The sequence below is a fragment of the Ctenopharyngodon idella genome, chromosome 15 (genome assembly GCF_019924925.1).
Source record: "Ctenopharyngodon idella isolate HZGC_01 chromosome 15, HZGC01, whole genome shotgun sequence".
Classification (NCBI taxonomy): domain Eukaryota; kingdom Metazoa; phylum Chordata; class Actinopteri; order Cypriniformes; family Xenocyprididae; genus Ctenopharyngodon; species Ctenopharyngodon idella.
In genome coordinates, this window is record NC_067234.1 from 14,726,703 (window position 1) to 14,742,059 (window position 15,357).

General features: G+C 34.1%; 1 protein-coding gene and 1 long non-coding RNA gene across 4 annotated transcripts; both read right to left on the minus strand.

Moving 5' to 3' along the window:
* Window positions 1–2,471: 2,471 nt before the first annotated feature.
* hdac12 (histone deacetylase 12) lies at window positions 2,472–7,669 on the minus strand. 3 transcript variants are annotated; one of them, XM_051862003.1, is made up of 8 exons: window positions 7,579–7,669; window positions 7,036–7,179; window positions 6,792–6,951; window positions 5,403–5,599; window positions 3,826–3,976; window positions 3,550–3,714; window positions 3,297–3,439; window positions 2,472–2,913 (listed from the first exon to the last, which is right to left on the minus strand). In XM_051862003.1, the coding sequence occupies exons 2-8, from the start codon at window positions 7,096–7,098 to the stop codon at window positions 2,890–2,892; spliced, it is 903 nt and encodes a 300-aa protein (XP_051717963.1). In that variant the 5' UTR covers window positions 7,099–7,179; window positions 7,579–7,669; the 3' UTR covers window positions 2,472–2,889. The 3 variants fall into 3 exon arrangements, with proteins under 3 accessions (XP_051717963.1, XP_051717960.1, XP_051717962.1); XM_051862000.1 differs by having other exon boundaries at window positions 7,302–7,657; XM_051862002.1 differs by having other exon boundaries at window positions 3,550–3,666; window positions 7,302–7,656.
* Window positions 7,670–11,776: 4,107 nt separating this feature from the next.
* Window positions 11,777–12,564, minus strand: LOC127495285 (uncharacterized). Its single transcript, XR_007925098.1, has 3 exons — window positions 12,458–12,564; window positions 12,179–12,287; window positions 11,777–11,995 (listed from the first exon to the last, which is right to left on the minus strand). It is a non-coding gene; the product is annotated as an uncharacterized LOC127495285 (long non-coding RNA).
* Window positions 12,565–15,357: the final 2,793 nt, after the last annotated feature.

The window sequence follows — 15,357 nt, forward strand, 5'->3', positions numbered from 1 at the left end:
ACATCTTGTTCAGATACATGGTATCATGGATTCTATCAAATACCAACAGATAAAAAATCAAAACCTGACCGCTTCTGCTAGAAATCCAATAATGGGCCGTGGTTGGATCTTCCATCAGGACAATGATCCAAAACAAACATCAAAACCAACACAAAAATGTGTCACTGAGCACAAAATGAAGCTTCTGCCATGGCCATCCCAGTCCCCTGACCTGAACCCTAAAGAAAATGAATGGAGTGAACTGAAGAGAAGAAGCACCAACATGGAGCTGGGAAACTGAAGGATCTGGAGAGATTCTGCATGAAGGAATGGTCTCTGATCTCTTGTCAGGTGTTCTCCAAACTCATCAGGCATTATAGGTGAAGACTCAGAGTTGTTATCTTGGCAAAAAGGAGGTTGCAAAAAGTATTGAATAAAAGGGTGCCAATAATTGTGGCCAATGTGTTTTGGAGAAAAACATTTATTTCATAATGTGATTTTTTCCCCCCACTTTTAATTCTTTTCCTTCAATGAAAGGTTAGATTTTTGCTAATTTTATGAATTAAAGAGCAAAAGGATAAACAATGCAGATTTATTTTTACTATATACAGGTGCTGGTCATATAATTAGAATATCATCAAAAAGTTCATTTTTTTATTATAAATTATTTTTAAAAATGAAACTTTCATATATTCTAGATTCCCTACATGTAAAGTAAAACATTTCAAAAGTTTTTTTTTTTTTTTAATTTTGATGATTAGAGCGTACAGCTCATGAAAGTCCAAAATCCAGTATTTCAAAATATTAGAATATTTCCTAAGATCAATCAAAAAATGGATTTGCAAAACAGAAAAGTTCAAGTTCTTTAAAGTATGTTCTTTTGTGCACTCAATACTTGATCGGCAGGACATATTACAGCAAATGACTTGCTCCTAGCACAAATTACTGCATCAGTGAAGTGTGGCATGGAAGTGATCAGCCTGTGGCACTGCTGAGGCACTATTGAGCCTTCAGATCATCTGTATATTGTTGGATCGACTGTTTCTCATCTTTCTCTTGAAAATATCCCATAGATTCAGGTCAGGCATATTGGCTGGCCAATAAAGCACAGTAATATCATGCTCAGCAAACCACTTGGAAGTGGTTTTTGCACTGTGGGCAGGTGCTAAAGTCCTGCTGGAAAAGGAAATCAGCATCTCCATAAAGGTTGTCAGCAGATGGAAACATAAAGTGCTCCAAAATCTCCTGGAAGATGGCTGCATTGACTTTGCACTTGATAAAACACAATGGACCAACACCAGCAGACGTCACGGCCCCCCCAAATCATTATTGACTTCAGAAACTTCACACTAGACTTCAAGCAGCTTGGATTCTGTGCCTCTCCAGTCTTCCTTCAGACTCTGGGACCATGATTTCAACATGAAATGCAAAATTTACTTTTATCTGAAAAGAGGACTTTTGACCACTGTTCACTGTCCAGTTCTTTTTCTCCTTAGCCCAGGTAAGATGCTTCTGACGTTGTCTCTGGTTCAGAAGTGGCTTGGTAGTCCTTTTCCTGAAGATGTCTGAGTGTGGTGACTCTTGATGCGCTGACTCCGGCTTCATTCTACTCATTGTGAAGCTCTCCCAAGTGTTTGAATTGGCTTTACTTGACAGTATTCTCAAGCTTGCGGTCATCCCTGTTGCTTGTGCACCTTTGCCTACCCAATTTCTTCCTTCCAGTCAACTTTGCATTTAATATGCTTTGATACATCACTCTGTAAACAGCCACCCCATTCAGTAATGACCTTCTGTGACTTACTCTCATTGTGGAGGGTGTCAATGATTGTCTCCTGGACCATTGCCAAGTCAGCAGTCTTCCCCATTAGTGTGGTTTCAAAGAACAAAAGATACCCGGAATTTATACTGTAGGGATGGTCATTTAATGAAACTCAAATGTAAATATTCTAATATTTTGAGATACTGGATTTTGGACTTTCATGAGCTGTACGCTCTAATCAACAAATTAAAAAAAAAAAACTTTTGAAATGTTTTACTTTACATGTAGGGAATCTAGAATATATGAAAGTTTCATTTTTAAAAATAATTTATAATAAAAAAATGAACTTTTTGATGATATTCTAATTATATGACCAGCACCTGTATATAAGAAAATCACTTTTGTTTTTATCTGACCCACTGGCTCAAATTGATGTCTAGTGAAAAGGTATTTTAAAAGTATTTTATTAAATAATTTATAAAAAAGCTTATAAGAAAATACATTAAGAATTATTTTTATTATTAAAAAATAATAATAAAAGCACTGTTTTTACCCACTGGCTAAAATTAAGATATAATTACTTCATTAATAATATTTAATTAAAAATAAATAATTTTATAATAATATTGAGCAAAAATTTAGTTTTAGCAGACAAGTACAAATTTTTTGTAAACTTTGTAAAACCAAACCATTTATAAATAAAAAGTACATTACTAAAAGAAGACCAACATCGTTTATCACTTGAATAAATATGGCATTTTTATTCATGAGATCTATTGCAACCAATAGCAATGGCACAAGAGAATGTTTGGTAACATTTTAGTTTGGGGACAAATTCTCACTATTAACTAGTTGCTTATTACTATCATATTGGCTGTTTATTAGTACTTCTAAAGCACATATTAATGCGTTATTTTTCGTGACCATATTTACATCACTTAATCCTACCCAATACCTTAACTTAACCACTACAACAACTACCTTAAAAACTATTAATAAGCAGTAAATTAGGAGTATATTAAGGCAAAAGTCATAGTTAATAGTGAATATTCATTCCCCAAACTAAAGTGTGACCAAATGTTCATATGGTCCCTCTTAGTACCCAATGATTTTAGTTTGTTTAGCATCTGCTGTCCATTTCCATCCTGGAGTTAAAGTCCATATTCTCTCCAAACCTAAGAGCAGAAATATGAACCATTAAAAGCATATTAACCTCTGACACTGCTGTTTACACTTTTGTGATTAAAAAGGACAGAAAGCAATTCTATGAAAGTGTTGAGCAAAAACTGCTTCATAATAACATCCACACGAAAAACAGCAACATAGCATGTGCTGTTTTTCCGTTGCTTTTTTTTTTTAAGAAGAAAAAAAAATACACAGTTTTCTCACAATCAAGAGAAAAACAACTGTCAAAACAAATAGCAATAATATTTTTTTAAAAAGGTAAATAAATTGAATAAATATATAAATTGGAAAAAGGCACCGATAATATCCATGTTCATTTCACTCAGGTCCATGAAATAACATGTTACATTCATTATGGATTCTGCGACCTCACCTTTGAAGCAGCTCTGTGAATTATTGAGTGCCTGCGTGCCAGTTGATCAATATCTCTTGAATAGCCTCCTCCAATGACAGTGGCCACAGGAATGCCCTTTTTAATGACTGTCTGAAGTACATAAAGATCCCTCTGGTAAAGTCCTAAGTTGGGTAAAATGGACAGACATTAAATGGTCAATTACATTATATACTGCTTTGATTATTATGATATCTTGATACATGTGCGAATGGAATAGAGTGGAATGATTCACCTTCATCTGTGAGACGAAGTCTTCCAAGTTCATCCTCCCAGTGTGGATCCACTCCAGAATCATACAGGACCAGATCCGGGTGGAATGTCTCCAGTAACCAAGGGAGTTGTGCCTGGACTGCACAGGAAATGACTTTATGCATTTTACCACAGTACCACAGATGGGCTTAATTAGATAGAGATATATGAAAATGTATTAAAATTTATGTAAAAGTCAAAACTGAAATGCTTATGTTTTGTGTAGGTGCAAAGTGAGTGAGAGTGAAATAAATAGTACCTTTGGAAAGATACTCTTTGTCTTCAGTGCCATCTTCTAAACTGACATCTAGGTCACTCTGCTGCTTTCGCAAAGGAAAGTTTTTCCCACAATGCACCGAGAAGGTAAAAACATTGGGTTCCTCCTTAAAAATGAATGCTGTGCCATCACCCTAGTGAATGCAGGAAAGGAAAACATCTGCTAAAATCAGGAAAACAACAGCACACACACACACACACAAAAAAACTGTTGGCCTCCTCATGTCTTTTCTTCCCTATTGTGATGTATATCTGAGTGAAACAGCTTCTTGAACAAGAAAAATGTAGGACGGGACTTGATTTTGTTCATCAGGGATTTATTGGTTGGTTGGATGGTTGTGGTTTGCTATTGGTCGATCTCATGTGAGTGACAGGTTGTCCTGCCTTTGCGCCAGTAAACATCATCAGAGAATAGAGCTGCGTGATTACAGATAAATTGAGAATCAGCTGGTTAAACTTAGAAATGTAAGTTCACCTGCTGCCTTCAAAATGTGAGTTAACTCAACTTGAAGATAATCTTTGTTTCAACTCACAAATAGTCAAGACAATGCAATACTTTAAAGTAATGTGTTGTCTTAACTATTTTTGAGTTGAAACAAAGCTTATCTTCAAGTTGAGTTAACTCACATTTTGAAGGCAGCAGGTGAACTTACATTTCTAAGTTTAACCAGCTGAAAAAGTTTTACAGTGTATTTCTTGTTTTGTTTTGTTTCAAATAGAGATCACGATTCTGAACAGAACTAAAAAAATAAGATGTAATTTACTAGAGGTTCTGACAAAAAGGTTAATTGCTGCAGTCTATTTAAAAAATGTTGAATTATTTTGAATGAATTGTTTATAAAAAAAAAAAAATCGGTTTGATGAAAGATTTAATGACTCTGATTATACATTTAATAATTAGCGTTTTTGAACAAATCTCTTGAATGAATGATTCAATGACAAACACATTTTTTAACAGTCACTTGTCGCCACCTGGTGGTGTAACAATGTAATCGATACAATCGTAATTTGAAGCGCCATGTTACTTTCAGAAGGTGATTTACTCTATATTGATCGCTACAGTAGACATAAGTGTTTATATCCGAATTATAAACTTTTATCTCAGTACTTCTGCGATAACTTGAATTATTGTAACACAGAAATAGTGATACTGTGTGGATAAAAAGACTGTTTGTGAAGCTGCTTCATACATAAACTTGACAACTGCTTTCTCTGGCTCAGCACCAACACAGATTTGAATGTTCCGGTGTGATTTTGTCAAAGGTTTAATAGACACAGTCGAATCGTTGTCATTTATGAGTAAGATGTTTCAATAGAGATTACGAACTTTTAACGATTAATCATGCAGTTCTATCAGAGAAGAGATGTCACTGCAAGAGGGAGGGGAAGTTATTTTGATTAAAGATTATGATGGCACATGAATTAAAAAAATGTGCATAGATGAATAATTTATAATAAATACTGCAATGTTACATAAAAATATGAATTGGCAATTTTATTTTATGGTGACAAAAAATTCTTCCTCAAAAAAAAAAAAGAATTATTCAAAAAGTCTTGTACCTGATGTACATCCAGATCCACGATGAGAATCTTCCTCTTGGATGCGGACTCACCCATCAAGTGTTTGGCGGCCACAGCCAAGTCATTGAGGAGGCAGAAGCCTGCGCCGTAGCCTGGAAAGGCATGATGGGTCCCTCCGGCTGTACTGCACGCCAGTCCCCTCTGCAGGGCGATCTCTCCTGCCAGCACAGTGCCACCTGGACCACAACTCAGATGAGAGAAATGCATTACATGAGACGACAAATGGACAATATACAGTAGTTTTACAATCTAGTACTGACTTCAGTATGCAATATTAAAACGTATTAAATGATTAAACAATTAACACACAGTGCTGAAGACTCATAAAGACAAAAAAAATTCAAACATTTTTCCAATATTTCACCCTTAAAGCTACAATATGTAATTTTTCGCCACTAGAGGTCGCTCATTCAAAACACAGGCGCAGCTTGATGACGCCTTGATTTAACGGAATCATGGGAGGTGTTGTCTTCACATCTACAGCCGGTGGAAAAGAATCTGGACGGGACTCAGAAATCATGTTCATGGATGAGATCATTAACGTTACTGTATGAAGCAGAGCCGCTGGATAAACGAGGCCGCTGGAGCGATTGCTAATGAGAGACGAGCGCGACACACGGCTCGAGAGCAGCAGAACTTTTATTATGCCACAGTCACCATTTCCGCTTCTTCCGGTCATGCGTATGTGGTGTAAAGCAATGCTGTTTTATCATAATAGATATATTTGTGTGTTGAAAGTTGTTATAATGCTACTCTGCATTCACTCGGCGGCTGCTATAAGACACTTGTTGCACACTGCAGTAAGCTAGATCGATATTAGGCATGTTAAAACATGGTACTCGCGGTAAATCAAGAAAATGAGATTTAAACAATTTTAGCAATATAACATGATTAGTTTTCTGTCGATGAATGTATTCATCTAAACAGTTGCTCACCTGTCTAATAAAACATAACATATTAAAGCGTCTTTGATGTTTCCATGATTTCTACAAAATAAAACCCGGGGGTAACGCGGGTATGATGTCATTGATAAGCGACGCACAGACACGTCCCGAGTCCTAGGTTAAAACTGCTTATTTCTCTGGATTTAAACATTCTTGGAAACAATGGGTATAATGTAAGTACACAAGTCAACAAAATATATAACACTGTTCTAGTGGTTTTTGGATATTTTAATCCAAAAAATTTTCATATTGTGCCTTTAATCAAAAGGGAAAAAGAAGGAATAGTTTTGCATAAGAAAATGAAGACTTTTCCCATTTTTATAACAAAAAGGGTCTGTACTGTAATGCAAAAATATAAAATGACCCAGACATTAATGAGGTTCACTCCACAGCTTTGAGTTTCAGCACATACTAAATGACATACCCGTTTCATATCTGCAGCGTTGAACTAAACCAGAACTCCAAGGAAATCCAGTCCGTCTCTGATCTTTCTCACTGATTTTTCCACTGATAAAGTTGGACAGGTACTCCTCAGTATGCACACATCCCAGAAGCCCTTTGGAGGCAATCTTAGGGGCCCACACCTATTAATATTACACAAGTATATTAAATCAAGTTTTGTTAAATGTGTGGTAATGCAAGTAACATATTCAAGAAACATGTCCAACCTGTTTTTCTGTTATGACTTGATCTCTGAGCAGACTCTCCAGGACTTTGGGGAACTTTCCCATTGGAAACCTGTGGTTTTCAGGGAGGTCACATATGTACTTGACATGATGAACTAAAGGAAGTGCTCTTGATTCAAGGCAAGTCTGAGAAAAACAGATGCAAATGAGTTGCAGCAATTCACTGCAATGAACTGTTAGTAAATGTCATGTCTAGGCTAGTTTTACACTCTGGGGGTTTGAATGTGATAATATTGAGGAAGCATTACATGTTCAGCGTTGAAAGACCTCCTCCATACCCCATGCATTGGGTTTCGTTTCAGAAATGTTTCATTTTGGACCACATGTTTGCATTTAATAGTTGCTCTATATGTAGATGTCTGACATAATAAATGAAACATTGCTGCCATTCAATCATACATAACAACTGCGTGTTTACAAATTGGGTGCAGTTACACAATCAGCAATATGAAATAACGATCGACAGATACATGACATTTTTAAAACGCTTTCTGAATCAGATTGGATGTTGTTGAAGATACGCACGTAAGAACACAAAGTACATCAACGATCATCAGCCCGACCAGATATATGCGTGTGTGCACTAGACTGCTCGTTTTTTCTTGTTGTAAAGGAAGTGTGCTACTGCCACCCTCTGTTGAGGAGCGAGAGAGCTGCAGACAGGACATCAAATGTGGTGCAGTCATTTTGTCATAGTGCAAACATTTTTGTTTGTTTGTTTTCTACATTTATTTAAGAGGATATTGTCCACTTGAATGAGAGAATGGGCACAATAAACAAACAAACAAACAAACAAGTAAGTGTGTCCTAAATATATAGTACCGACAATTTAAAGCTGAGGGGTCTTGTACCGGCTGTACATAACTAACTAAAACTAACTAAATAATTAAATAAATAAATAAATAAATAAACATACATACATACATACATGCCTAAATGTAGGCTCTATAGGCTAGGCCTACATGAAATATTGGCTTAAGTTATTTTTTAATTATTACTGTGCCTGGTATGAGCTGTCGGTACAGTCACAATGTCATAAACTGTGCTTTTTTCCCTAGCATGCTGTAATCTGTCGGCAGAAAAAAAAAAAAAAAAAAAAACTGAATGTACTATCACGAAAAATAAATGTGTAAAAGACATGGAAACATATTGCCAGGAAGAAATAGAATGCCTGCAATAAATGATATAAAAGCATGGCTGGCATCTCGTGAAGCACAATTTATTATTATTATTATTTTTAAAATGTAGTCTCTTAAAAAAATGTATTTACTAAATGGAAGACTGCAGATTCTTACACTGTTTGGAGAAGACTAGGTCCATTCATTTATTATGACTGATTTAGCAACAATACCTGTAGTTATATAATTATATTAATTACAATTTTGGCAACTTTATGATATGGATCCTTTCCCAGAACCCAAACCAATGAATGTCAGATCAAGGAAGATTATATGATTTCAATATGGCTCAGCCCCTTAATGAGGGTATGATTAAAAAAAAAAAAAAAAAAAATTATATATATATATATTATTTATTTTTTTTTTTTATTTATTGTTTGTATACTAGCATAGGCAGGAACAATACATACAATACTACTTACAGTACCTACAGTTGCAAGAAAAAGTATGTGAACCACTTGCAGAATGTGTGAAAATGTGAATAATTTAAACAAAATAAGAGAGATCATACAAAATGCATGTTATTTTTTATTTAGTACTGTCCTGAGTAAGATATTTTACATAAAAGATGTTTACATATAATCCACAAGACAAAAAAATAGCTGAATTTATTAAAATGACCCTGTTCAAAAGTTTGTGAACCACTGATTCTTAATACTGTGTGTGGTTACCTGGATGATCTACAACTGTTTTTTTGTTGTGTGATGGTTGTTCATGAGTCTCTTGTTTATTCTAAGCAGTTAAACTGAGCTCTGTTCTTCAGAAAAATCAGATTCTTCAGTTTTTGAGGATTTTTTGCATATTTGAACCCTTTCCAGCAGTGACTGAATGATTTTGAGATCCATGTTTTCACACTGAGGACAACTGAGGGACTCAAACACAACTATTAAAAAAGGTTCAAACATTCACTGATGCTCCAGAAGGAAACACGATGCATTAAGAGTCGGGGGGTGAAAACTTTTGAATAGGATGAAGATGTACAAATTTGTCTTATTTCATTTAAATATAAATTTTTTTCATTTAGTACTGCCCTTCGGAAGCAACAGAAGATACTTTCATGTTTCCCAATAGACAAATTAAGTACAATTTACCTTGATCTTCAAATTCAAAATGTTTTCACCCCCCGGCTCTTAATGCATCGTGTTTCCTTCTGAAGCATCAGTGAATGTTTGAACCTTTTTTAATAGTTGTGTTTGAGTCCCTCAGTTGTCCTCAGTGTGAAAAGATGGATCTCAAAATCATACAGTCACTGCTGGAAAGGGTTCAAATATACAAAAAATCCTCGAAAACGAAAGAATCTGCAGGACCTGGAGGATTTTCTCTGAAGAACAGAGCTCAGTTTAACTGCTCAGGACAAACAAGAGACTCATAAACAACCATCACAAAACAAAAAAACAGTTGTAGATCATCCAGGTAACCACACACAGTATTACAGAATCAGTGGTTCACATACTTTTGAATGGGGTAATTTTAATAAATTCAGCTATTTTTTTGTCTTAAGGATTATATTTAAACATCTTTTATGTAAAATATCTTACTTGGGACAGTACTAAATAAAAAATAACATGCATTTTGTATGATCTCTCTTATTTTGTTAAAATTTTGCACATTTTCACAAATTCTGCAAGTGGTTCACATACTTTTTCTTCCAACTGTATCTATACCTATCAAGTCAACCACTGAATAATTATTTTAAATCATTTTAACTAACAAGATCAAATTCATTAATATTCATTTAGAATATAGACAACCTTTATATTACTGTAACTGTCTAGATTGGCAGTAATATGCCTTATATTATACCATCCCTTTTTGTTTTCTATTAAAAAAAGAAGAACAGCACATGAATCTATCAATTTGCCACAACCACAAATCCCTTTACTCTAAGGCTATGCATGTCACAATCAGCTGAGCTTAGCGACGGCCGTGTTTTCCACTATTCTGAATTTTGTTAAAAACAATCTTCAGTAACACTTTACGGTAACACTTTATTTTATGTCCTTGTTACCGGTGTTGGGTGTAATGTTACTAAGTAAAACGTTACTGTAATTAAATTACTTATCCACTGAAAAAGTAAGGGATTACTGTTCATTTATAATGTACTTGCGTTACATACTGTAAATTAGTTCAACAGTTCTGTATAAATCAATATTGAATTTAAAATCTAAACTTGTCGTCTAAAGGTAAAAGTGAACGCTGCCTCTTTAAAATCGTTAGCTATAGTGCAAAATCGTTAGTGTGAGTTCGCAACTTCGAACCAGTTGGCTGTCTGAAGATGTCGGCAGAAGCAAGTGCTGTTTTGCCGAATGGAAATATTCCAATTACTTCACTTTTTTGACACAGGTAGTGATGCAAAAACTTGAGGCAATGAGATCCAGGCAGTCCAGCAATGATTATGTCAGAGATCAAATTTGAATAGATAAGGGAATTTTGCAGATCTTGCATTATGACATGTCTGCAGAAATAGAAACGGACATATTTTGATATAAAGTTACATCAAGTTCAAATGAGCAACTAATTCTGAAAACATCAATTGCTTCTGCAGTACTTGGGAGGCGTCCAATATCTAACCACAAACGTGTGAACATGACCTGTCCCATTGGGATACTTGAAGATCAATTGAATATAGCACACATACGTACTCTTAAAGATAAAAGAAGAATAACCATAAATGAGTACATTAAAGAGTAAATACTTGAAAATATGATGAGGATTAATATATGCAGTAGTACATGAATATATGAAATCAAAAGTAATATTGATAAATCATAAGCCATAAATGATTATCCTGAAATATGAATAAAATGCATGAATATGAATATTGACCATTTTGGATCCACCAATAGGCTATTTATTTTCAAACTTTTTAATCTAGACTACAACATGCCCTATAATGATTGAAAATGTTCTGATTATTTGTTATTGTTCGGTAACACTTCGGCTTCATTACTAAACATGTTAATTCATTATTACCAAACTGACAATGAAAAATACTTAAAAAGCAATTATTAATGTTAATTTCTTAGTTAAAGTTTAATAACATTACTAAAATCAAAAGTTGTAATTATTAATGGACCTGAGCTAAAACTAACAATGATCAGATGTATTTTTTAACTCACATTAATAAAAAATCATATCTTCTGTAACAAATGTAGCTACTGCTCAGTCTTAATCTTAGTTAACGCATTAACTAACATTAAATAATGAGACCTTATTGTAAAGCGTTACCTGTTGTTCTTTATTATTCTTTTGCACATTTTACTTTAGAATTTTTGTGTGTGTGTGTATTGTGTTATTGTATTTAAATGTTCAGAGTTCTTTCTGTTATAAGAAAAATAATTCTTAAACCTGTTATAGTATGACAACACTTTTTTTGCAACTTATTTCAATATCGTGATAATACCGTATACCGTGATACAAGCTTCAGCAATTATTGCAACATGAAAATTCGATACCGTCACATGTGTACTACATATACGTATATTTTTATACATAAATTTGATTATCCACAATGCACAATTTGCTTTAGCAATGCTTTTATTAATTTGAGGAGTGTTGCAGAGAAGATATTGAGAAGAGATTAAAGTTTAGAAGAAATTTTACTTCAGAATATCATTTTTGTAAAGATAAGATCAGAAAAAGTAAATATAGTTAAGTACTTTATAGTAAAGTAACTGTGGAACAGGATGACTGCATATGATCTCACATGACACAAATATAGTTCTTTAATTTTGAACAGGTCGCATCATTCCAGCAACGGTTAGCTGTAGGGAGGAATAATGAAACAAGTTATTCTGACCATCATAGTGGTGTTAGAATCAAAATAATACAATGTTCAACTTAAGGCACAAATCCAAATGAGTCATTTCATGTTACTGTATGAGATATGAAATTATATTATTGTAAATTATATTTGAAATTATTTAAAAAACAGACTGCATTCTTACAGGTCTAGTTGATCTCCAAACAGTTCTCACGACGCTGATTGTTAGGTTCTCCAGGGCACCAGTTGGCATAAAAAAACGGCATTCCATCACTCCAAAACCACTGTCCTTCCTAGTGAGTGAAGAGAGTGAAGAGTGCACTACTGTAGTCAGACTTCAGTAAGAAGCTAATAACATTCTAGTTAAGTCAAACCATCTTCATAAGAAACTTTGCAATTACGGTTTAAATCAGAAAATGCAGTTTAGACAAACAAATTGGTTTCATATGACACACAATTTAACTTGTACACTATCATGACCACCACCCCAAGATTGTGTGGAAGGAGAAGGCAACAGACTCAGCATGAAACCATTTTCCCTATTATTACGCACAGATACCAGATTCGCACCAAGACTTCGACAGTTTTTCTAAAGAGACAGATTTTTTGTCAATACAAAATCTGATCTTTTTAGCATAAAGCATAATTGACTTTTTAAACATTTTAGACATTTGCAAACAAAGTCTGCTCTGATTAATTATTTGCTCAGTATCAGTTTGCTGTATTATTTGTCTATTTATATTAGTCTAATATGTACTAACATTTAAATTAATAATTTGATATAATGCATTTATTGTCTACATACATGTTTTACATTGTACTTCTATCTATCCATCTATCTATCTGTCTGTCTGTCTAGATGTATATTTAAAGACACCTGATATAAAGTGTCTTAATATCAATTTAAAAAAAAAAAAAGTGTCGTAATCAAATAAATGTCTTGATTACCTAATGCATTCTCCATGGAGAAGATCATGAAAAGAAGCAGAAAACTTCTCAGCATTGCCATGATGAACCTGAAATGAATAAGCAGGTAAAGTTAGATGTCTGAATGCACTCATATGCTGCACACTGGGGATTCTCCAATGCAGTAAAAGACAACGAACAAAAATACTTTAGGTAGAAAATGTATTCAGTAGGTCTTTATTCCAAAAAACTCACTTTGGTTTTCAAACTGTTGCCTTCAGAATCACAGAGGAAGATTTTCCAGAAACAGTCCTGCTTTTATAATTTTCAGGTAGACTATCTGAATCCTCAGTGCTATCAGTCAGATCAAGAATGATCAAGCAGACACAGAGCCTGTGTAATACCAGATTTATTGAAGGAAGATGTGTCATATTTATACACACAAGATCGGGCAATAACATCCAGGATGACCTGAGCAACCAATCATACTCAAAGATCAAACCTTACCTTATATGACATATTAAAAATTACAAGAGAGGTCAAATGTTCAAATGTATTTGCGTATCTTGAGTTCCCGTTTGCATGCGAGTGTACCAGTGTTCAAGTTCTTGTTTTGTCTACACTAAAAAAAAAAAAAAGTGTACTTAAAAATTTACTTAATTTTTCTTTTGTAAGTTTTTGCACTACTATTTTTAGTAAATTTCACACGGAATTAATTAAGTAAAATTAACAAAGAATATAATTAACTTTAACTTGACCAGTAAAAGTTTGAATTTACTTTATTCCAAGTACATTTTACTCAAACAACAAAACACTGAACTAAAGCATGCTTTTAAAGTGCATGCTTTACTTAGAAACATCCAAGTAAATAATACAATAAATATTGTGTAGACAACATATCTACATAATAAATGAAGCGGTACCCACCTGAACACAGAGACCTCAATACTTGCTACCCAATACACAATGACGGTAACATGGATTGTTTTTGAGTATGAATGTGTCATTTTCAGTAGAAAATAAACTCCAGATGTCACAAAAGTTTTGTGACAAAACGGCAAGTTACTAAACCTAACAACAAAAACAATGATAAAACAGTGTAAATACAGCTGGAAAACAACAAAAACCTTATTAATTATTCATGCCCCAGTGCATGATGGGAACACCAGTATCAAAAAAGTTGAGTAGGTTTTACTTAATTTTATAACATCGATATTTACACTTTAATTTCTACTAATTTTTGAGTATGAATGGGTCATTTTAAGTAGAAAATTAACTCCAAATGTCATGAAACCGAAAGATACTAAACCTAAAAAAAAATTATCAGAAAGCTGATTATGTTTTACTTAATTTTATAACTTTGATACTTTCTTAAAGAATCACTGTAAACAAACAATTCCAAGTAAAATATACTTATAAGTTCCAGCTTTAATTTCTACAAGCTTGAATTGAGTACTAATATAGTATTTTCTTGTTTTAATTCTTGCCTGAACTAACTTTTTAATGTAGAAATTACATTTGTTTTTTTCTGTAGTAATTATTTCACCACAGAATCGTTTTTAATCAGTGTGTCCACGATGTGCACATAACGCAATGAAGTTACCCAAGAACAGTCAAAAGTGAAGCTTAAAAAATAAGAAAATATTAACACTAAGTCACTGTCATGATGTTCCAGTCTTGTGTTTAAGGACTTTAATGTTGAATTGTTTCTGTTCCCAATGATTCCGTTTTCTATTCCTGTGTTCAGTTCCTGTTTCCCTTGTTGTCTTGCCTGCCTTGCTTGTTGCTGTAGCTACCCTTGTTAGTTGCCATGACAACATCACCTTCACCGGTCTGTTGTCAGCACCTTGTTATCTTGTGTATTTAATACCCAGAGTTTCTCTATTTTTTTCCACTTTGCTGCTTTTAAACCCATCTGATATGCTGACAAAATTACGGCTTTATGGCTGCGGCCTACAATTGTAGGCCAACAGTAGGCTACTTTGTTACTGGAACTGTATTTAACCTGGCCAATATACCGTTCAACGACTGAACGAGTCTGCAAGTGAATGTAAGCCAGTGGCATAACTTTGTTTTAAAAAGTGGGTGGGTCAGAATTATTGGCACCCTTGATAAATATGATCAAAGATGACTAAAAAATAAATCTGCATCGTTTATCCTTTTGATCTTTAATTCATAAAATTAGCAAAAATCTAAACTTGCATTGAAGGAAAATAATTGAAAGTGGGGGGAAAATCACAGTATGAAATAAATGGTTTTCTCCAAAACATGTTGGCCACAATTATTGGCACCCTTTTATTCAATACTTTTTGCAACCTCCTTTTGCCAAGATAACAACTCTGAGTTTTCACCTCTAATGCCTGATGAGTTTGGAGAACACCTGACAAGAGATCAGAGACCATTCCTTCATGCAGAATCTCTCCAGATCCTTCAGATTCCCAGCTCCATGTTGGTGCT